The sequence below is a fragment of the Mirounga angustirostris genome, unplaced genomic scaffold (genome assembly GCF_029215605.1).
Source record: "Mirounga angustirostris isolate CCGP_5_RB_7025 unplaced genomic scaffold, mMirAng1.0.hap1 SCAF_15, whole genome shotgun sequence".
Taxonomy (NCBI): Eukaryota; Metazoa; Chordata; class Mammalia; order Carnivora; family Phocidae; genus Mirounga; species Mirounga angustirostris.
Window position 1 is genome coordinate 59,708,255 of NW_026991723.1, and position 23,620 is coordinate 59,731,874.

Below are 23,620 nucleotides of genomic sequence, written 5' to 3' on the forward strand. Positions count from 1 at the left end.
TCTATTTTGTTCATTGATATATCCTGAGGACCTTCAGGAACTTTTATTCTTTCTTAGAAGTCTTCCAAAGAACAGAGAGAAAATTTACTTTTCTTAATAGAATAAAACTCTATCTCAGATTTACTATATGAGTCCATTGGATCCTTCTATATATATCTAAGTTACATCATGGGATCCTAGTGATCTTATTTTGCCGTACTTTGAAACATTTTATTATTTCATCATGCTAAGAATAGTTTTATCATTACTCATCAATTATTCCCAGCTATCCTAAAAAAAAACACCAAAATAATAAGAAAACAGATGATGGAATTGCCTAGAAGGATGATGTAACAGTGAAGTAAGTCTTCATCATCCTTCTTACTGTGTTGCCCTAAGTATTACATTATCTTTCAAGAATGTATAAAAGAAGTCTGGAGACACCATCTTTTTTAGCTTTCATTGAACAAAGTTGAGAATTCAGAATTTTACATTTTCTGCCCAAAATGGCAAGTAGAAGAAAATTGACAAGAGGAAGACATTTCATAATTATTAGATCAATCAGAACATAAATGCAAGGAGACAGATGGTAGTATCTAGACTTTAATGATGTGATGAACTTGGTCTTTTAAGTAAAGTCTCAGACTATGATTTTTTCAGAGGCTATTATAGATGAATTTTCTCAAACTTAAGAATTGACAAATGAATGTATTTCTAAATACAAAAAAAGGAAATAGGGTATTCTCATCTACTTAGTCATTCAACAGGAAATTCTTTACCACACAATATTTTATGATTAGAATCTGTACCATCCTGCTTTGATAAAAGACATGTGACTGTCTTCTTTCATATTTTATGGTGTTTGTGTACCAATATTTCCTTGATATGGTTTGTATCAAGTGGACAATCAAGGTAGATGAGTATGCAGAGGTGACTAGAAGGGAATAAATGATACAGAAGTGAAAAAAACTAATGGATTAATCATTTTAATTTGTGTTTATAAGTTGAAAAGTGAAAGTGTTTTGCAACTATGGACCAAAGAAGAGATGTATCTGAGATCTGGTTTAGTATTTACAAAATGGATGTGTTTCAGGTTCATAGATGATAGTCAATGAGTAGTTGGTTGTATTTCAAGAAGTTGCCCATTTCTATATTTAGCTTCAAAAACAGGACTATATGAAATAAAAGTTTTGGTTTGCCATGTTTAAATTCTTATTAGGATTTCTAATAAAATTGTTATTCATTATCTCTTTAGTCTCTGTAAATTATTTGTGAGATAAATTATTAAATGGGTCCATTAGACCCTTATGATGGGTGATGACTTTTGTAATGCAGCAGACACATAATGAACAGGCACTTCCCTAATCCTGGAGATATCAGTAGGACCTTTTAGAGAGACAAGGTGCTAGTGGCTAGCATGGTAGTAAGTCGACTTTCAGGCCAAGTAAATGAAACAACTAGGCTGGTATTAAATACAGGAAAATTAAAGCATTGTGTAAGAAAGGAAACAATATACTACTACATGGTCATAAGATGAATATTATCTTAACCTGAGAAAAGGGATGGAGGGAGAAGAAATTCAGATAGAATGTTATAAGAAAAGTAAATCCTCTTACTTTATTAGGAATTTAGATACTAATGTTTAAAATGGATAAATCCAGGAGCACCTGTGTGGCTCAGTTGGTTAAGCATCTGACTCTTGATTTAGGGTCAGGTAATGACCTCAGGGTCCTGGGATTGAGCCCTTCTTAGGGCTCAGTGGAGAGTCCGCTTGAGATTCTTTTCCTCTTCCTCTGCTCCTCTCCCAGCTTGCTTGCTCTTTCTCTCTCAAATAAAAATAAAAAATTTTTAAAGATTTTATTTATTTGAGAGAGAGAGATAGTGAGAGAGAGCAAGATCGAAGAGGAGGGGGAGAAGCAGGCTCCCCACTGAGCAGGGAACCCAGTGCAGGGATCATGACCCGAGCTGAAAGCAGATGCTTAACCAACTGAGCCACCCAGAGGACCTAAATAAAAATAAATTTTAAAAATAGATAAATCCATAAGGAGCAGAAGGAATATTATTTAGAAGTATCTAGATGAGTACCAAAAGAAATAGCTAAAGACTTGAAAGTGCCTCTGGAGGAGTGCGTGCTGGAATAGGGAGGAGAGAACTGCTGTTTTTTTCTTACATGCTTTTTTAGTATTAGAGCTTTGAAAACCATATGCATGTGTTACTTTGATAAAAATTAATAATAAAATATGAAATTATCCCTTTAAAGAGAAAATCTGGCTGATATGTATCAAATGAAGTTGAAGGCACAGGAGCACCTCCTAGATTTGAGGTGAGGAACAATGATGACTGGAGGGAAACCAGAATATTGGCTTAGAGAGACATTTTAAAGGTAGATACTATAGAATTGTTAAGACCTGGCCTGTTTGGATAATGAGAGTGAAACATTGGGTTAGGATGAAAATGAATCTGTGTTTTGAGCCATTAATAACAACAGGGAAGAAAGTATTTGAGCCATTTCAATTGTGATTGTGAAGATGAGTTTTTCTTCGGATGTGTTATGTTTGCAATGACTACTATAATCATTTATGTTATATCCTGTAAGCAGTTATAAACGTAAGCCTGGACATGTTTGGTCTTAAGATGTGGGGAAAGATTTGAAGAAAATATGACCCCCCAAAATAATAAAAATGAATTGTTGTGGAGTGACTTGTTTTACCAAGGAGGGAGTGAACCAAGAACCAGATGTTGAAGAAAATGCATGTGCTTACACACAAGTTAATGATAGGTAAAGAAAACAAAAAAAGATTTAGAAAGGAGACTAGGAAGTGTAAAACAGAATTAGAAGGATTACTGAAAGACATAGATACCAAATTTATATAGCCTTTAAGTCTCCCTTTTTTTTTTAAGATTTTATTTATTTGAGAGAGAGAGTGCAAGAGAGAGCACCAGTGGGTGAAGGGCAGAGGGAGAAGCAGACTCCCTGCTAAGCAGGGAGCCTGATGCGGGACTCTATCCCAGGACCCCGGGATCATGACCTGAGCTGAAGGTAGACACTTAACGACTGAGCCACCCAGGCGCCCCAGTAGATATCTTTAAAAGAAGAAAAAACAGCTCCCATAATCGTATAGTATTAACTGTTTCTGTTGATAATTTTTCCCTTTCTATTCTTGTCAGTTTAATACGAGGGTTTTTTTAAATTTCTAAATAAATATTTCTTAACCAGGTAATTTCATTGACAAATCTTTAGGAGGGACTGGGAGATGAGAGAGAACTCTGTGTCTCTTTGGAGATAATACAAAAGCTTTTATGTGACAGATAACTTTGCAGGAGCTCTATATAACCCTGTGCTAAGCACCTGTATTTATTTCCTCTTTCTTCTTCCTCCTCTACCTCTAAAAAAAGAAGAGCTAAATCCCCATTTATCGTTTATACACATTTAAAAATATAGATTGTTTCTGGTAAATTTAATATGATTTAAAATAAGAGGAACAATTTGATGCCTAACTTGCAAATTGTTCTAATAAAATTTGTTTTATTTAAACTAATGGTAGTTAAACACTGCAAAATTTTAATGACTTAAAATGGTTTTGTGACCAATGTGAAATGGAAAGATATAAATAAGAGACAGAAATAAAGAGCAGTTTGAGAAGAATGTAAGTGAATAAAGTGGCTCAACCCTCAGGGGATTTGCATGTGGCATTGTATGTATTTCAAAAGTTTCCGTTGAAATAACAGATGCTGCTGATGAAGTTGGGAATAGTAACTTCATTTGTGGCTGATTCAGTTGCTTATCCAAAATGAGAAGATCCCAGGGGGAAATCTGGTGTAGTGGAATTAGGCTTAGGAAAGGATATGACATAAATATCTGGCAACTTCATCTTTGTGATCTTTATTCCATAAACACTGGCTAGGTATAGGTATGATTATTTATAAATGTCCAGTTATCTTATATTTCATGTGGATCCTGTGTCTGCCAAGTGATTTTATTCAATAGCAGTGATTTTTAAAGTATTTTATAGTTCCTAGAATTTTTTACTACAGAAATTCCAAGTCTTTTGGTTTTTTTAGTCATAGAGAATCATCTTTTTTTTTTAAGTTTTTATTTATTTATAATCTCTCCACCCAACATGGGGCTCGAACTCAGAACCCTGAGATCAAGAGTCACATGCTCTAACAACCCAGGTTCCCCAAGAATTGTCTCAATGAACATGTGTATGTACAGTGACAACCCGTGAAATTGGCTGTTGGCTTATTTACCCCCAGTTCAGAACAGTGTTTACTCACACAAGTGTGCATATTAATGTTTCCTTTTTTTTTTCAAATTATTTTTTCTAATGTAATTCAGAGTATGCAAGATGTCATGCTGATAACTGGATAGATGGATAAAAACAGATGGTCCATAGAGGTATGTAGAGAACTTAACAATGTAGTGAGGGAAGTAAAATATTTATTAATATAGCTGTAAACACAAGGTTGGAAGTGCCTAATAGTCTCTAAGAGATAAATAAGGTTTATAGGGAGGGAGAAAATACTTCTACCAGAGTGAAATCAAAAGAGGAAATGTTACTTAAGTAATTCAGTAAACCTGAGTACCTATGATAACTAAACAGTCCTGCTTTGGAAGATACAAAGATAGAAACGACATGGTCAAAGTCTAGGATGTTACAAAGTTGAGAGTGATCATCTTTGCTTTTGAAGGGTTATCAGGGAAGACTTCAATGAAGGAGATAGCACATGATGAATGACTTGAAGACCAAGTCCTAATTCCATGTTGTGAAGTTGGGGGCGGCTTGTGTTCCAGGGAACACATGCATTGGCATAGTTGCAGAGAACAACAGGACATATTGAGGAAATTATTAAGCTTAGTTGGAGCACTGAGATCAGGAAGATGAAGCCAGAGAAACAGGTGAGGACCAAATCATGGAAGGCATTATGTGGCATACAAAGGAAGTTTTAAGTTTATCCTGTAGGCATCAAGGGACCATTCAGGAGAGAATGTATTCATATTTCCATTTTAGAAATTCCATTCGTAGTATATACAGATATCAAATCATTATGTTGTACACCTGAAACTAATGTTGTAAAAAATAAAAGCATTCCAGTAGCAGTGGAATGGAAAATGAGTTGTGGTGTTAGAGATAGTCAGAAGTTATTAATCATCTAGCTGAGAAACTAAGTTATCAGTGGGCCAATGTAATGGTATTGAGGCTGTGATGGAGAGAGAATTTACAGGATTTGATAAGTAATTATTTGAAAGGTGAGAGGGAAGAGTTGAGGTTTTTTATATGGAAAATACATTGAGACATCTTATTGAGATAGAAGATACAGGAAGGAGATGTAAGTTTTTGTCTGTTTTTAAGAGCGAGAAATGCAAGGAATGGGGAGAAAATGAAGAATTCATTTTTAATGATTATGAGTTTGAGTTACCTGCAAGATGTCTAATCTATATGTCCAGTAGATCAGGAACTCAGGAAAAGATCCGGTCTAGAGAGACAGATTAGGGGCTTTTCTCCATGGACATGTCTGACATGAGCTGGGACTACGAATCTAGGAGGAGAGAAAGAGTGGAGCGTACCAAGTAACCAGTGAAGGAAGAGGAAACTGAAGGGGGGTAAGAACTGGGAAAGTATTTTGTTATATCAACCATGAGAACTGTAACTGCTCACAGAGGTCAAGTGAGAGAGAAGTACTGAATATTACCCACATACATTAGCTATGAGGAGCTCAGCCTTCAAAGGACATTTAGAATTTGTAGTCATGGAAATTGCACTGGGTTAAGTGGAAAATTGGGCAAAGAGGGAGACAGTGTTGGAGATCAAGGGGGTAAAATGAGCAAAAGTACAGAAAGGGCAAAGAACTGGGAGTGTTACTTTACAAACAGTAGGACCTTTTAGTTTAAAATATTAGGTATGTAAAAAGGGAGTGTGGGCAAAAATTCAGAATTGTAGTATTATTAATATGCCTTCAATGCTATAACTGCCAAATTATTTAACCTCAGGTTATCTGGTGGGAGGCTTATTCACAACCTTCTCCACTTTTCTTTCTTTTCTTGATCATTTCACTGTGTTCTAGAGGAGTGAAAAAAATGCCATCTCGTGCAAGTCAGAGTTTTGTCTGTACCCTGCAAGTGAGAGAATACTGAGAAAGCCCAAAATCTTGATTCCTTAGGAATTGCAGGTATATAACAACCATTGTCTTTTTTGCCCTAGTCCCCAGTTGTGAGCTGTCTATAGACTTACAGGTTATTTGGGGAGAAAACACTTGCTAAAGGTCTTACAAACTTAGAATTATAAAGAAGACCATTTTGGTGATACAGTCATCCTAAGTTAATTGCTCATTAGTAGAATTCAGTATTTTCTTGTTAAATAACCCATTCCCTAAATAATAGTGGACTTTTTAATCTTTAAAACTTGATTAATCATCTTTCTATTTTACTTTTTTTTATTTTTTATTTTTTAAAAGATTTTATTAATTTATTTGAGAGAGAGAGAATGAGAGACAGCAGGAGAGGGAGGAGGGTCAGAGGGAGAAGCAGACTCCCTGCTGAGCAGGGAGCCTGATGTGGGACTCGATCCCGGGACTCCAGGATCATGACCTGAGCCGAAGGCAGTCGCTTAACCAACTGAGCCACCCAGGCGCCCTCTATTTTATTTTTTTAAAGATTTTATTTATTTGAGAGAGAGAGAGTGTGTGTGCACTCAGGGGGAGGGGCAGAGGGAGAAGCAGACTCCCCACTGAGTGGGGAGCCCAATGTGGGGCTTGATCCCAGGACCTTGCGATCATGACCTGAGCCAAAGGCAGACACTTAACTGACTGAGCCCCTCATCTTTCTATTTTAAAAAATGAAATTATCATGGTTATTTACTTTAGCACAGTAGTGCTTTGGGCACAGTTTCACCCAAAGATGTACATATTACTCTGTGGTAAGTTCCTTGAGGGCAAGCACTATGCCTTAGTCATCTTTCTGTCTCCTATACTGTCTTTTACAATGAGAAATATTCAGTAAATATTTGTTGAAAATTAACTCAACGCTGCATTAAATGAAAACATTTTACACATTGAGGAAAGTCGCATTTACATTCTTTTTTTTTTTTTTTTTAAGTAGGCTCCACACCCAGTGTGGGGCTTGAACTCACAACCCTGAGATCAAGAGCCCCATGCTCTACTGACTGAGCTAGCCAGGTGCCCCACATTCACACTCTTAAATAATAGGGAAAATAAGTTTTTAATATCTGATTTGCTGAATATTCAAGCCCATTTTATGCTAAGAAAATCATACCTACATACCTTTTCACTGAAATCTAATGAGACTTATAATTTTAGGTGTTAGAAATTGGGATATCTAGAAAATATAAGGCATCTCGGGCTTCCTTATAAGAAGGAGCTACAGGGGTATTGGGCTCAGGAAAAGATTCTTCTCAGAACCTGGCACCTGCACTGCAAATAACCAACTGAGTTCTTCTGTAATATTTGGAATACATTTTATTAACTCCTGTTTTCTGTCATATTACTCCAAAAGATAGAGAGAACCAGCTCTATAATTGTCTTTGGCTGCTCTCAGCAACGGAATGATCTTCAGCTGTTCCCACCCACCAGAATGTAGGCTAATGTAACTGAGGCAGAGCGGGAACTGGCTTTGCTCCTAAGAAATCTAGTCCAAACCCTTACATCCTTTGAAAACTGAATGCAGTCTTATGGGTAAATAGCTACCTTAGCACTACCTTTTACAGAAAGCACCAATTGCCATTTCTTGTAGAAAGTACTACACATAAAAAAGTGAATATTTGTGTAATCATAACATACAGGGTACTGGGGATAAAATGTATATTTAAAACAATTTATAGACTCTGAATCACCATATAAATATGAAAGGTGTTTACATTTATTACCATGCAGTAATAGGGAGAGAAAGTGTGTGTGTGTGTGTGTGTGTGTAATTAAGATAGCAGAATAGTTCCAGAAATAGGAGAAGATGTGTAAAATATGTGTAAGGTTATGGGCTTACTTTTTTGTTTTGAAAGTTATTTCAGAAGAGGTGAAGTGTTCTGGATGTTGTTACAGAGAACACTGTAATACTGTCTTATTATCTCTGCCTTCAATATTAGTAGTCTGGTAGAAAGAGGCCTGCTGTGCTGTTCCTTGTGGAGAGCTCACACAGTCGTAAGTAAAGGTATTTAAAGTTAAACCAGAAAAGGACATGGAAATTTTCTTAGTTGGAAGAATAGATATAATATTAAGTATTCATATGTGTTTGAGGTAAAAGGTGTCTTGTAAGTAATAATATTTAATGCTTAGTATTCTCATATATATAAAAAGGTCTATGACAATTCTTAATAAAGAAATTACCATTACCTCTTCCAATTAAACTGTATTGTTTGCTGTATCCTTTTACCTCTTCCATTCTGTTGTGTGTGCCTTTCCTTTTTACTGGCGTTCTCTCTCATCTCCATCTATTAAAATCCTGTATAGGACTTTCCCTTCCAGGTAAATTGTGTAAACTTATACCAGACTTGCCTACCTGACAAGAAATGATGAAATTAGCAGAAAAGGACTTTAAAACAACTATTATCAGGAGTTGTTTATATATTATCAATATACACAGAGGTTTAAAGGGAAAGATGAATATAGACAACAGGCAGTACTGGGCCATGATTCATGAGAATATGGAAGCAAACAAGATGTACCCTATAATCAACCTAAATTTCTGCCTAGACACTGTATTATGGTGCCGAAAGAGGGAACCCAAGCACAGAACTACAGCCTCACTAAGATGAGAAGCAGAGATCAGAGTTTAGAGAGGCTAAGGAAGCTGTACTTTGTGGGGCAGAGTACTGGAGGGAAGGAACTGCGGAGGGAAAGAACTCCAGAAATCTGCATAGGGTTGCCCATGAACACCAAGGATACTGTGTTCCTACCTGTGCACAGGTAGGTCCAACTCCACTAGACTTGGACAAAAGCCTACTGTCTATAAACTGAGCCAAAGTGAAGAGAGAGTGTGGAAAACCTGGAACATTTAATAGAAACCTCAGAAGGTACATCTTAGTTAAGTAGGGCTAAATTAGCTCTAGAGTATATTAGCTCTACTGTGGACCTACCCTAACAAAGCTTTAAAGGTCTCAAAAGAGTCAAGCTAATCTGAAATTTACTTAACTGCTTGTCAAAACAGAGTCTAACACTTTAAAGTAAGAAAACAAAATTGAGACATTCAACAGTGTACCATTTACAATAACTAACATCCAAGAAAAAAAGTTACTAGGCATACAAGGGACAATGTCACTCATAACCAGGAGAAAAATCAGTCAAATAAAAGAAACCTAGAAATTACAGAGATGATGAAATTACTAGAAAGAACTTTAAAGCAGCTATTAAAAATATACACTGAGGTTTAAAGAAAAAAATATAAGAGAAATGGAAGATCTAAAAAAAGAACCAAATGGATCTTTTAGAACTGAAATATACAGTATTTGAGATAAAAAACGTGCTGGATGAGCTTAAGTACAAATTAGCTAAATCAAAGGGAAAGAATAAGAGTCTGTTATGGACATTTATGCTGATAATTTCAACAATTTAGAAGTAATAGACAAATTCTTTGAAAGTCACAGATTACCAAAACTGGCCCAAGCAGAACTAGAAGATGTGAATAGCTCCATACCTACTAAAGGAGTAGAATTACTATTTTTATTACTATTTTTAGAACCTCCCTGCAAGTAAAATTCCTGGCTCACAACAAGGAAAACTCCAGCCTAGATGACTTCACTGGTGAATTCTATCAGATATTTAAGGAAGAAATAATACCAGTTCTGCACAAACTCTCCCCAACACTTCCCAATTCTTATGAGGCCAGTTTTACCCCAATATCAAAACCAGACAAAGACATTGTAAGAAAAGTATAAATCAGTATCCTTCATGAACACAGATGTAAATATTCTTAATAAAATACTAACAAATTGAATTATATAGTATATTGTAAAGCATAATACATCCTAACCAAATGGTGTTAATCCCAGAATACAAGGCCAGGTTATTTGAAAATGAACCACTGTCATTCACCATATTAACAGAAAGAGGAAAAACCATGGGGCCATCTCAGTTGATGCAGAAAAGGCATATAATAAAATTTAAAATACAATCATATTAAAAACTCAGGAGAGTAGGAAAAGTAGGAAATTCTTTTGAATTCTTTTGAATTTCCTCAACCTGTTAATGAAAAATCTACAGCAGTTTGCTTAATTTAGAAAGACTGAATTTTTCACCCTATTGGAACAAAACAAAGATTATCTTCTGTCACCACTTAAAATACTATTACACCTGGAAGTCCTTTATAATGCATTGAGGTAAGAAAAAGCAATAAAAGGCATACAGATTAGAAAGGAGGTGATGAAACTGTCTTTATTCACAGGTGAAATGATAGTGTGTATAGAAAACTGGGAGGAATCTACAAAAAGCTTCTAGCACTAAGTGAATTTAGCAGATTTGCAGGATGCAAGGTGAATAAACAAAAACCAACTATATTTCTATAAACTTGTAATCAGAAATTGAAAATGAAATTAAAAAAATAATTTAAAATTAATTTAGATGTTATTTAAAAATTTTTTTTCAGTAACAGGAAGAAACATGAACTACTGAGGGATAAATTTAGTAAAATATATGCAAGACCTGTCCACAGAAACCCATAAAACATTGCTGAGAAAAAGACCAGTGAAGAGATATACCATATTCATGTTTTAGAAAACTTGATATTGTTAAAGTAACTTTCCAGGCTGATCTATAGATGTAGCACAATACCAATCAAAATCCCATCAGGCTTTTTTTGTAGAAATTATATTCTAAAATGTATACAGAAATCAAGGGCCCCTGGCTGGCTCAGTCAGTACTCTGGTGACTCTTAATCTTGGGGTCAGTCATGAGTTCAAGCCTCACATTGGCTGTAGAGCTTACTTTAAAGAGAAAAAAAATGCAAGTTTAAATTTATACAGAAATCAAAGGATAGCCAGAGCAATCTTGAAAAAGAACACAAAAGTTGGAAAACTTACTCTACATGATTTTAGGTTTTTAAAGTAAAGTTGTAATATGGTATAATGATAGACCTGTAGCTCAATGTAACATACTAGAACTTCTAGAAATTGACCTGCATGTTGGTCAACAAAGTTGGTAAGGCAACTCAATGAAGAAAGGGTATTTTTTCAACAAATGATGCTGAAACTACAGGATATTCGTATGGGGAGAAATGGGTAATAACTAAGTATAAAAAGCTAAAACTATAGAATTTTAGAAGAAAACATAAAAAGCGCTTGCTTTTGTAACCTTGCATAGGGAGATTTCTCTGGACATAGAAAACCATAAAGGGAAAAGTTGTCAGATTTATTAGTTTTGCTTTTCTGAAAACTCTTTAAAAAAATGAAAAAAGCAAGCCACACTGGGAGAAAATATTTGCAAACGCATGTCTGATAAAAGACTGCTATGTAGAATATATAAAGGACTCCTCTAATTCGATCAAAGAAAGACAACGTCCTTCACTCCCCTCAAAAAATAAAAATAAAAAACCACTCAATTTAAAAACAAGCTAAGAGGTGCCTAGGTGGCTCAGTCAGTTAAGTGTCTGACTCTTGATCTCAGCTTAGGTCTTGATCTCAGGGTCGTGAGATCGGGCCCCATATTGGGCTCCACACTGGATGTGTAGCCTACAATCCAATCAATCAATCAATGCTAAAAATTCAAATAGTTTTTGAAAGAAGATGTATGAATGGCAAATAAATACATGAAAAAATGCTTAGCATCATTAGTTATCAGAATAATGCTCATTAAAATCTTAATGCATTACTGCATATGCATTCAAAGACTAAAATTGAAAAGACAGTTTTAAGTATTGGTGAGATTATGAAACTATGGAATTCTCATACATTGCTGATGGGAATGTGAAATGACAGAACCACTTTGGAAAAATTTGCCAGTTTCATATAAAGGTAAAGATACACTTAACTATATCCAATAATTCTACTCCTAGGTATTTTCTCAAGGCAAATGAAAAACTTATGTCAATTAAAAAGAAATAATCAGAGTGAAAGAAGCCAAACACAAAATGGTACATAATATATGATGCTAATTATATACAGTCCTAGAACAGGCAAAGCAAATCTATGGTGACAGAAAGCAAATCAGTGGTTGCCCTGGGGTGGAGGATCAACTGCAAATATGCACAAGGTAACATTTTGGGATGGTGGAAATGTGCTATTTTTGATTGTTGTGGTGGTTACACAGGTGTGTACATTTGTCAAAATACATCATATTATATTTTTTACATGGGTATATTTTGTAATATATAAATTATACTTTAATAAAGTTTTCTTTATAGCACAGTCTTCTGTGACTTTTTTCCCCTTTTTCCCCTAAATTCAGACATTGTCTATTCTTCCTCTAAATTTACTGTAGAATTTTGTTTGGTCTTCTCTTACTCCTTTCTTCTTCTTTCATTTGTCTTCTTTACTAAATTATAAGCTTTTTCCTCTTGGTTTACCATATAGCACCTTGCTCATTGTAACCTTTCAGTGTGTTTGTTGCACTGAGTTGATTTGATGCAAAGGAGTTTCCAGCTATTGCTTTGATTACAATTCTGATGTTTGAAAAAAATCACAGCCCCAGATATTAGCAAGACAAGGCTCTAAGGCAGCTAAGAGTTAATATTAGGCATCTTTAAGGCAATTCTAATTTTACACTTTAGGGCAATCCCATATTATATTCTATGGCAATGGGTGGTGAACACATGGAAGATGAGTACTTCTGGGCCCTGTGGGAAGTTGTCTTTAAGGGAAGACATCCTGTGCCAGTTGCAGAGGCATGGAGGACAATGGATTTGATTTTAATAATGAAAATTCAAAAGAATCATAGAAACTTAGTGCTAGACGGTACCATGGATGCCATTTAATCCAACCCATTATTATACAGGCCCAGTGAAGGTCAATAACCTGCCCAGCGCCACACAGCAAATAAGAGATAGGGTTAAGACTGGAACCCAGGTTTCTAAGTCCCATTCCAGGAATTTAACAAAGTGGAGTATCGGCTGCACGTAGAGGTTCTAATGAGTTGCCCTTAGACAAAGCTTCCATTAGTTTGAGATTTGGAGTTAAGAAGAAAACAGGATAGATAAAAGAGAAAGGGCAGGAGTCAACTGTTATTACCAGGATCGAACCAAAACTGGAATCATTGGGTAGCACCAGGAGTTGGCTCATGTGTTTCTGGTGAGTCTTTGTTCCATTTACCATTGAGAAGTCTGATTTCATCTGTAATCGAAACCTGTTTTGTGTACCTGTTGATAAATTTCCTGCAGTAAGAATATACTGTAGCTTGCTGAGGAGTTAATATACAACCTGGAATATTGTTGAATCCCACAGGAATGTTGAAACAATTTAAATGGAGTCAGATCTTCCTCTCTCAGACCTTCCCTTTTCTCACTGTTCTCTGTTCAACTGTAAATTTATTTGGAATTGGGGGTGGTAATTGCTATTTTGCATTTCACTGGTTTTTGGGTTTTTTTTTTTTTAAGGACAATATTAAGGCAGTTTTTTAAATTAAAGTGATTTTTAATGGTCATTTTGAATTTTAAAGATGAAGGACATCGAGGTACAAAAGGCAGCTTTGAAACTTACAGCAGAGCATGCTCCTTAGATGGATCTTTTAAATAAAAGAATGCTGTTGTGGATGGTGATGATGCATAGCTATTTAATGTATTCTCCATGCTCCATGTATGGATGCAGCCTCCAAACTTTACAAAGGACATAATCATCTGCACAGCATCTCTGCTGTCCTATGGATTGGTCTTTTTGTAAAGCAGCCTTTTGGTTTTCTTAGTTAAACTAGTTTATTTTAAATGTATCTCTAGACACTTACTCCTGGTAGGCCTGGGGAAATGTAGATTACTTCACGTCTCCTCAAAATTCCTTTCAAAGAAGAGTCAAGCTTGATTTGCGTTTTCGAGATAGAGAAGAGGAATAGATAGGAGGAAGGAAGAAATCTTGACTTTGCTTCAAGGAGAGAAAAAAATCTTTCAATCCTTTGTTGATACCATAGCTTCTGCATTAGTCATATGTCCCTTCCTCCTTGTTCATGAGTGGACCAGAGGAATAGCAGCCATTTGCAAAGAGCAAAGAGAAGAAAACAGCTGATACAGAGGAATGTAGGGCTCCCAAGCCCCCTAGGTTTTTACATTTGTATTTTTAGATCAGTCATTGGTTTCTAGGTATTTGATCTCCTTATTTGTTGTTTTATTTCACTGTTTGTTACAAAATACAGTGCTAAATTTCTAGCCCCCAATTGTGAGATTGTATTCAAAGTCCAGTTTTTAAAAATGTTACAATGAAAGTCAACTACAATGGGAAGCGAGTAGACATAGTTAATACTGATATTGGAAGGCAGAACCTTTCCTCTGCCTTCTTGGGTCTGAGTGGTGGAGGCATGCGAACTAACTAGTGAGTGATACAGAGATTAACAGGAGGAAAGACAAAGTGTGGGAGCGCTCAGTAATGAGCAACTCAACTCAGTTGCCAGAGGTAAAGGTTTGTTTACCAACTTAACACAAGTATTTAGGGCTTCAAAGGATGGAACGTTTTGATGATGCTGGTTTTTACAACTTGGTGTTTTCAGAATGTTCTAGAAGCCAAAGTCAGTCACTTCCCTGACTAGAGACCCTGGGTGGGGTGGGGGTGGGGGTGCCCTGCAGACTTTCATAAACCTCTGCTTTAATCAGATAAAGGAAGTTGAGATAAGATTTTTTTTCTGCATCTGCTACTGGGTTTTTTGTTTCTTCACTGATTTTTTTTTAAATTTGTTTATGGCTTGATGATTTTCAAAGCATTTTCACGTATCTCATTTGAGTCTCAAAAGTATTTTTTAGGTAGAAGGGGCAAATATTATTCTCATGAATTTTACAGGTAAGAAAAATTGAGATTAAGAGAGGTTAACTATTTGTTCAGAGCCACACAAGTAATATGGAGCCAAGATAAGAGGTTAAAGTATTCACATATCCCACCACACCTTTGGGGTCCAATTTCAGTACTGACAAATTGAATAATGTCAATCTATAAGTGCTTTAAGGTGTCAAGATTTGAGTAACATTTTATTTGTTTTGTAGGAGAAGATGGTGTAAGTTGGTTCATCAGTGACAGAGACGCAGAGGTAAAAAAATTGTTTTTTGAAGTTATGAATAATAGATTAATAAATTCCTTTGATTTGACGTTTCCTTTCACTTCAGTATGATAACTTAGTAAACTTTTTAGAGATAGCAGTGGTCCAAGTATGTTGTAAGAAAAAGTTTGATTTCAGTATATGGTGATTGAATTTGTCAGAAGTGTGGTTCAGCCTTGATTTTTGTCAGTTAATTGCCATAATGATTTAGTCCCCTTTCCCTTCTGTTTGTTCTCTGCCATGGTGAGTCCTCTCAGCCCATATTGCCTGGTACCACTAAAGATCAACACCGGAAATAACTGCTTCTTCAGTGTAAGGAAATGGTTAGTCTATATTTAGGATGTGGCAAGTGTTTTTCTTTGTCAATTATTAGCCTTAAATTGTGACAGATGGTTAGAAAAGAGAATAATTTTGCAACTTAGTAAAAAAGTTTTAAGAGATCATTAGATTGTGTCTACATGGGGCCTACCTGGTTAATCCAGCAGAATAACAAGTAAAAGATGAAAAGCTTTTTCAAAGATGAAATTCTACCCAACAAGATAAAAGCATGGTTGGCATTTACATATTCCCCTTTAGGTATTCCATATGATATGTTTTGCTAATATCTTTTGCAAGACACTAGATTTTGGCTAGAATATGGGAGAACTAGAATTGGGTTACTCTAGGCAGAATAGATCTTAAAAGTACTCTATTGGAAGGAAATTATCTCATTGTCTCGTAGAAATTATAATCCAGTTTATAGGCAGTGACCCTGGGCTGTTCAAAAGAGAGAATGGGTTCGGTCGTTACGTGGTTTTATGACTTCAAAGACAAAAAACATTTTTAAAAATCCCTTAGGTAAAAATTTAAGCAAGTTTCTCATTCAGAAAAATATGATATACATTCATATATAGAAATCAGCAATATCTTTGCCTGTGAATGTCACCAGAATGTCTAAATGATGCCTATCAGTACCCCTACTGGACCTCAACTGTAAGTAGAGAAAGGTACAAAAGAAATGGAACCATATGGAGAAGTGTAAAAGAATGGGGTGGGGGGACAGACAAGAAGCAGAGTTGTCTTCATGGCAACCCCTTTTAAGTTTTTCTAACTTCTTTTAAGAACACAAAAGTTCCCTGTTGCTGGGTTCTATAGATTAAATAGACTATAGCTGTTAATTCTTTTGAACAGAGTGAAATATTTTTTTTAATTATTGATTTTTTCCCCCCCTTAGGCCCAGATAGTTAATAATAGATCATCTGGAAGATGGACCCACCGATACTATTCAGCCAACAAAAATGTTACCTGTAGAAATTGTGACAAATGTGGCCATTTATCGAAAAACTGCCCCTTTCCACAAGTATGTGAAATACATAATGTTTCTTTCCTCATTGTTAAAAATCAAAATCTTAAGAGTGGACCCCTATAACCTTAGAATTCAAGTCTTGCATAATATGTGTGTAGATTTCACATTACATTTTCATGTGGGTCACAGCCTAGAATAGTAGCAGAGAAGGAACAATGAAGTTAGAGTCAGAAAAACCTGGAATCAATTCAGCTGTCCATTGGTAGTTGCACAGCCTTAGGCAAATCATTTCACCCTCTATGCCTCTGTTTTCTTGTCTATAAAATGAGGAGATTAAATCGAATGATTCCTGAGACGCCTCTCACTTCCAAACCTTCTACTTTATGAGACAGCTTTTTCTTTTTCTTTTTTTTTTAATATTTTATTTATTTATTTGACAGAGAGAGACACAGTGAGAGAGGGAACACAAGCAGGGGGAGTGGGAGAAGGAGAAGCAGGCTTCCCGCTGAGCAGGTAGCCTGATGCGGGGCTCAATCCCAGAACCCTGGGATCATGACCTGAGCCGAAGGCAGACGCTTAACGACTGAGCCACACAGGCGCTCCAGACAGCTTTTTCATTGTGGGATAATTTTCATTGTTAGAAAGTTATCATTTTAAGCATTTATCTATGTTTATTGTGTAAATTATGTTAAACAGATAAATCAACCTTTGGAACAACACAGAACTAAAGTTCTTAGATGTTCCCTGACACATAGTAAGCCCTCAAGAAACATTCCTTCCATTTACCTACTCCTTCTTCCAAATGATTGTCTTTCAGATGTTTGAGACAGCTTTTAGGTTTCCTCTTTGTCTTTGGTCCTCCAGGCAAAGCAACCTCTTTCAGTATCTGTTCCTCCTATGACTTAGCTTTCAGATCCTCAACTTTCCCTCTCAGGCACAATCCACTTTGTCAATGTTCCTACAAGATGAGGCATAAGAAGTAGGTGCCAGTTAATAGTACATGCACAATGAGCCTTTTTGGCAACCACAGAATACAGATAGTTTGTGTTAAAGCTCTGATTTCAGACATTTTGTTTGATTTTACAGTTACACTCAAGATTTGACCTTCATTGGGGTCTCAAAATGGAAATAAATTTTATGGAATTATACAGAAAAAGAAAATCTTCTATCTGAGACCAAACTATTTTGCTAAAGAGGTTTTCTGTTTGCCACCTAGAAAGTCCGCCCCTGCTGTCTCTGTTCTGAGAGAGGACACCTCCAATATGCCTGCCCAGCCCGCTTTTGCTTAGGCTGTTCTTTGCCTATGTCTTCCACTCACAGATGTCTTGAAAGGCCTTCCTGGAGAAAACGATGTGACCGATGTGATATGATAGGCCACTATGCTGATGTGAGTATCCTGCATATAACTGATTTGTCAGACTTTGGGGGCAGTGTGCCAATTTGTAACTATCAGTCAGCCTACCTGAAAGAATGTTTATTCTATACCATATGGGATGATAGCCATGTCCCTTTGGCTACTGATCATCTAAAGCAATGCTCTGATAGGGATCCTACTGAATGGTTCATCAGGAGGCAGCATCAAGAAATACTGTAAACCTGTGCTTGCCTCCTTCGCTTAATGTGCTTGCCAAGTAAAGGTTTGAAATAAAAGAGGTATGTAATTAATAATAAAATAATAAAATTTATGTACCTATTCATTCATAGTTAGCTGAAAATATATACCTACTTAGCAGTTGTATACAGAGGTCTATATGAAGCCTGGTTTGATGCTGCTTATTGATGACTCTTGCTGATATAATAGCCTTAAGCAAGAAGGACAAAAGCACCAATACTTTAGATCTGCTTATCTTAGTTCACTTTTTAGATTTAAAAAAAAACAAAAGTAATTTAGAAGACATTCAGTTACCTATAGCACATTAAATTTTAGCACACTGTTATTTTGGACATCATTTTGCCTCATATGGAGTTTTAGTCAAAATTTCAAAGACCAGAAAGGCTGTAGAAGTTGTTTTTTTTTTAAAGTAAGAATCTTTTCTTTTTAATTTATACTTCACAAAGACATGATACAAAGCACAAACATTTTTCTAATTTTATTTATATTGGAGTATACCTATAACCTTTTGCCTAAAAAAGTGATATGGCTTTCTATTGAGATGAATTTCAGATTAAAACATTATTAGAATATGAGTGTTTGGTATATATGTTTCTCATGTAAATATATCAACTACTGATTATAATTTTTAAAGTGTCTTTTTAAACAAAAAATAGGGTCACTGTCTCTACATTGTTCTACAATTTGACTTTTTTCTGCTTAATTCCTTATGAATGTATATGTCTGCATTAGCTCATATCTACCTGTCAAAGGCTAACTTTTATTCCACTGTATGGATGTACCAGTTTACCCAGCAGTTTCTCTACCAATACATCTAGATTTATAGTTACAGCCCATTTTTTAAAACAGACAGTGCTACAATAAATATCTTTATGTGTGTGTGTGTATGTGTGTAAGATTATTTCAGTAAGTCAGATTCTAAGTGGGATTGTGTAATTAAAGGATATATACATTTATATCTGGATAAATATTGTCCAGTTGCTCTTCTAAAAGGTGGTGCCAGTAGGGGCACTTGACTGGCTCAGTCAGTAGAGCATGCAACTCTTGATCTCGGGGGTTGTAAGTTAAAGCCCCATGTTGGGTGTAGAGATTACTTAAAATAAAACCTTAAATAAATAAATAGTACTAATATATCCGCCTGCCAAATGTGTTTAAGAGTGCTCTCAACAGGGGCACCTGAGGGGCTTAGTCGGTTATGCTTCTGCCTTTGGCTCAGGTCATGGTCTCAGGGGCCTAGGATTAAGCCCTGTAGGGCTCCCTGCTCAGCAGGGAGTCTGCTTCTCTCTCTCTCCCTTTGCTCGTGCTCCCTCTGGAGCATAAATACATAAATAAATACATAAATAAAATCTTTTTTTTTCCCCCCAAAAAGAGTGCTCTGAACACTATAATCGATCTTTTAAAGTTTTGGCCAATCAGATAAGGAGAAAATGATATCTTATTGTTTTTATTTGTATTTCTTAGGCCACTAGTGACATTGAATGTGATTCTCAAGATTAGGTGTGGAGATAGAAGTTATTTCTTTCCAGAGTAGCTTAAACTGGGGCAACTGGCTGGCTCAGTTGGTAGAACATGTGACTCTTGATCTTGGGGTTGTGTGTTCAAGCCCCATGATGGGTGTAGAGATTACTCAAAAAAATTAAAATCTTTTTTAAAAAAAAAGGTAGTTTGGGGCGTCTAGGTGGCTCAGTCGGTTAAGCATCCAACTCTTCGTTTTGGCTCAGGTCATGATCTCTGGGTTGTGAAATCAAGCCTTGCGTTGGGCTCTGGGCTCAGCACAGAGTCTGCTTGAGATTCTCTGCCTCTGCCCCCCCCCCCCGCACCCCCTCCCCCCCGCTCACACTCGCTCGATCTCTCTCTCACTCTCTCCCAAATAAATAAATAAAATATTTTTCTTTAAAGTAGCTTAAACTTACTTTTTAATATTTACTGTCTTAAAAGTAAAAATCCTAAGTTGGCTTAGTTTTATACTACTGTTCTCTGCATTACGTTGTCAATTATAATTTTTTTTGGCAGATTTTCTAGTTTGGCAGTTACATTTAATAGCATATTTCTTTACTCCTTTCTTCTGAAAAGCTCTTACAAATATGGTCTTATTTGCCTGTGATAACAGAAGGATCTCAGACATTATTATGAGCATTTTTTTTAATAAGAAAATGTAGTACAGAACAGTTAAGAATGATTTGTAAAAGGTTATATAATCAGCTGTGAATTAAATCTGTAGTCCATTCTGCTGAACTGCTTAATTTTGGCCTCGAATGTATGTTAAACTCTTTATCTAAAATGGCCTTGAGGATTAATAACCCCAGTGAATTTAAGTTTTTAAGATAGGGTTAGGCTATGGCTGACTTCAGAGAAGGCAGCACCCTTTCCCCTAAATCTGCCAAGATCTAACTGTTGGGGTTTTTTGTAATTACATGGTGAAGGTTCTGGATGCTAATTGATCTTTTTTTAGTCTTAAAAGACTGCCCACCTTGTATAAGATTCCCTTGGAGCCCAATCAAACCTGGACTTCACTGACTCCATCTGAAGAAGCTTATAGTCATTCCACCATCCCAGAAGCTCTTCATGAGGATTCACTTGGAAGCAGAGTTATTCTGGCCTTAGGTTGCTGGAACTATTCATCCAGTCCCATACATGCTTTAAATTTGTCTTGAAACCTGGTCCTCCACAGAAAACAGTGTTTCCCCTGCAACCCTCTCAAATGCTTGCTGTTCATTCTTTCTTGACTCACATAGCTGAATTAGGTTGAGTAGGATTAAACTCTTACTCACTGTGGCTGCTTCTAAGTCATTACTCCTCCCTCTTTATGTAGATACTTTCAGCTTATTTAAGGCCCGTACCTCTGATAGTACTGTTCTCCCTTCTTTGTCATTTTCATCTTCCCACCTGCTGGACTTGTTACTCGTTCACAAAGGATTACTGAAGACCTGGGTAATTATAGATGCCCTACCTTCTTATCAGTTAAAGACATTAAGAAACTTCCATTTACTTTATACTTATACATCCCGGTAGCCACAGCACTGATCTCTGTCATACCAGAGTACCAGTTATATGTTCAAAGAGAATCTGTAATGAAAACTGATGAGTCATATTCATATTCTTGCTGTAATAAAAGACTTTTCCTGAACTCTGCTTGGGAAAAAGCCTCATACGTTAACTACTGCATAAAAGTAATTTGGTTCAAATTCCAGAGTTTTACAATGTAAAGGATAGAAAACCTGTATCATTGATACCTTCCAAAGGAAAAGAATCTGCAGTTTGGAAAGAATTCCAATTCTGAGTCTACCACAGATTCTCTCCTCTTGTCAACAATTTTTTAAATATACAGAAAATTTTATTTTTTAAAAATATTTCAGAGAGAGAGAGAGTGCATGTGGGAGGGAGGAGGAGAGAAGTAGACTTCCCACTGAGCATAGAGCTGAACGCAGGCTCGATCTCATGCACAACCCCTGAGATCATGACGGGGCCAAAATCAGGAGTCAACCAACTGAACCACCCAGGCGCCCCTTAAATATACAGAAAATTTTAAACTGTGTGAGCACATCTTGCACACATAATCCCATTCTGTAAGGTATATCTGACATTTCCAAGATAATAATAGCTATAGTTAATTACTTACAGTGTTTCAAGCACTGTGCTAAATGCATTACTAACTAGGAAGGGGGAGTGCTTTGTTCACTGCTGTATCCTCAGCACATAATGGGTGTTCTGTAGATATTTGTGATTGTGTCATTTATGTAATCCTCACAACTACTGTATGATAGATACTGTTTAATGTTCCAATTTTACAAATAAGAAAATGGAAGGGCGCCTGGGTGGTGCAGTTAGTTAAACGTGCCACTCATAGTTTCAGTTCAAGTCGCGAGATCGAGCCTTGTGTCCGGCTCCACGCTCAGCGCGAGAGTCTGCTTGCAATTCTCTCTTCTTCTCCCTCTGCCCCTCCCGTTCATGCTCTCTCTCTCTTTCTAGCAAATAAGTAAATAAAATTTTTTTTAAAAAAGAAGAAAAAAACTTAGACATTGTAAGATTCAGCTTTTCCCAACATCTCAAAGTTAAAGTGATGCTATACTTCATGAATGTACATGGAGGAAGCTCACCTACTAACATTCTAGGAGTTGTCAGTCTAACTCCTGCTCAGAAGATCTCTCAAGTTTCTGTCTTAAACCTGCAAATGTTATATTTAAAATACCAGTATTTATAAAAACAGGTGAAAAAAATTTCCAAATAAAAATAAATGATGGTTTAAGTTTTCAGCTCTTTAAACAACTTCTTTTTTTTTAAAGATTTTATTTATTTGTCAGAGAGACAGAACACAAGCAGGGGGAGAGGCAGGCAGAGGGAGAAGCAGGCTCCCCGCTGAGCAAGGAGCCCAATGTGGGACTCGATCCCAGGACCCTGGGATCATGACCTGAGCCGAAGGCAGCCTCTTAACCGACTGAGCCACCCAGGCATCCCCAAACAACTTCTAAGGATCAGCAGAGTAGCATACAATATTGATTTTCAGCCAGAGAACCACGTCTGCAGTACCAGAGAACTGTGCTTGTACAAAGAACAAGAGACCATCCTGGCCTCAGCAGTCTTTACTGATTGTTGAAATTGTCACCCTTTTTCTTTAAAGTGTGACTGAGTTCATCAGCGTTAGGTATAACTGAAACCCAAACATCCTAAATTTTCTTCCTTCAGCAATTTTTTTCTCAAATCCCCTGCTTATTTTTCTTTCCCAATCCCTGCTAGCCATAATTCCTTTAACCATCATGCACAAGAATCAAATACCATCCACTAGTAGAAAGCTCAGCGCTTGAGTCACTCCTTCAAGTCAGATTTTAAATGCAGTGGGAGAAAATAACTCATAGGACATATTTCACTTGACTCCCTTCTTTAAACATTTGATGCTGTGAGAACATGCTCTCTTAAATATCACCACTATACTAAATTTTAGCAGCTCAAAAGTTTCTTTGAGAACTCAGTATAAACTGTGTAGGTTTTCACAGATATTAGTGGTCTGTAAATGTTTCTTCAAGAAATATATACATAAAATGGAGAATTAGTATCTGTTTAATTTTGGTGATTTTTTTAATAAGATTTTATTTATTTATTGGGTTGGGGGGGAGGGCAGGAAGAGAGACAAGCAGATTCTGCGCTGAGCACAGAGCCTGATGCTGGGCTCGATCCCACGACCCCAAGATCATGACTTGAGCCAAAATCAGGAGCCAGCCACCCAACGAACTAAGCCACCCAGATGCCCTAATGTGATTTTTTTTTTTTTAAAAGATTTTGTTTATTTGAGAGAGAGAGAGAGAAGGCACGAGCAGGAGCAGGGCAGAGGGAGAAGCAGGCTCCCCCCTCAGAAGGGAGCCGGATGAGGGGCTTGATCCCAGGACCCTGGGATCATGACCTGAGCCAAAGGGAAACACTTAACTGACTTAGCCACCCAGGCACCCCCAATGTGATTTTTTTGATCCCAGGACCCTGGATCATGACCTGAGCCAAAGGCAAACACTTAACTGACTCAGCCACCCAGGCACCCCCAATGTGATTTTTTTTTTTTAAAGGTTAGTTTAATCTTGGGGATT

At 36.6% G+C, this 23,620-nt stretch overlaps 1 protein-coding gene across 7 annotated transcripts in view; it reads left to right on the top strand.

Annotated features, from left to right (window-relative positions):
- Positions 1–23,620, top strand: part of ZCCHC7 (zinc finger CCHC-type containing 7) — a 248,229-nt gene that overhangs the window by 177,237 nt on the left and 47,372 nt on the right. For 3 of the 7 annotated variants that reach the window (XM_045882701.2, XM_045882700.2, XM_054509308.2), the window contains exons 3-5: positions 15,098–15,141; positions 16,364–16,489; positions 17,652–17,822. In XM_045882701.2, the coding sequence (XP_045738657.1) occupies positions 15,098–15,141; positions 16,364–16,489; positions 17,652–17,822 (341 nt within the window). The remainder of the gene's footprint in view (positions 1–15,097; positions 15,142–16,363; positions 16,490–17,651; positions 17,823–23,620) is intronic. The other 4 variants (XM_064579612.1, XM_064579613.1, XM_064579611.1 and 1 more) reach the window with 3 other exon arrangements.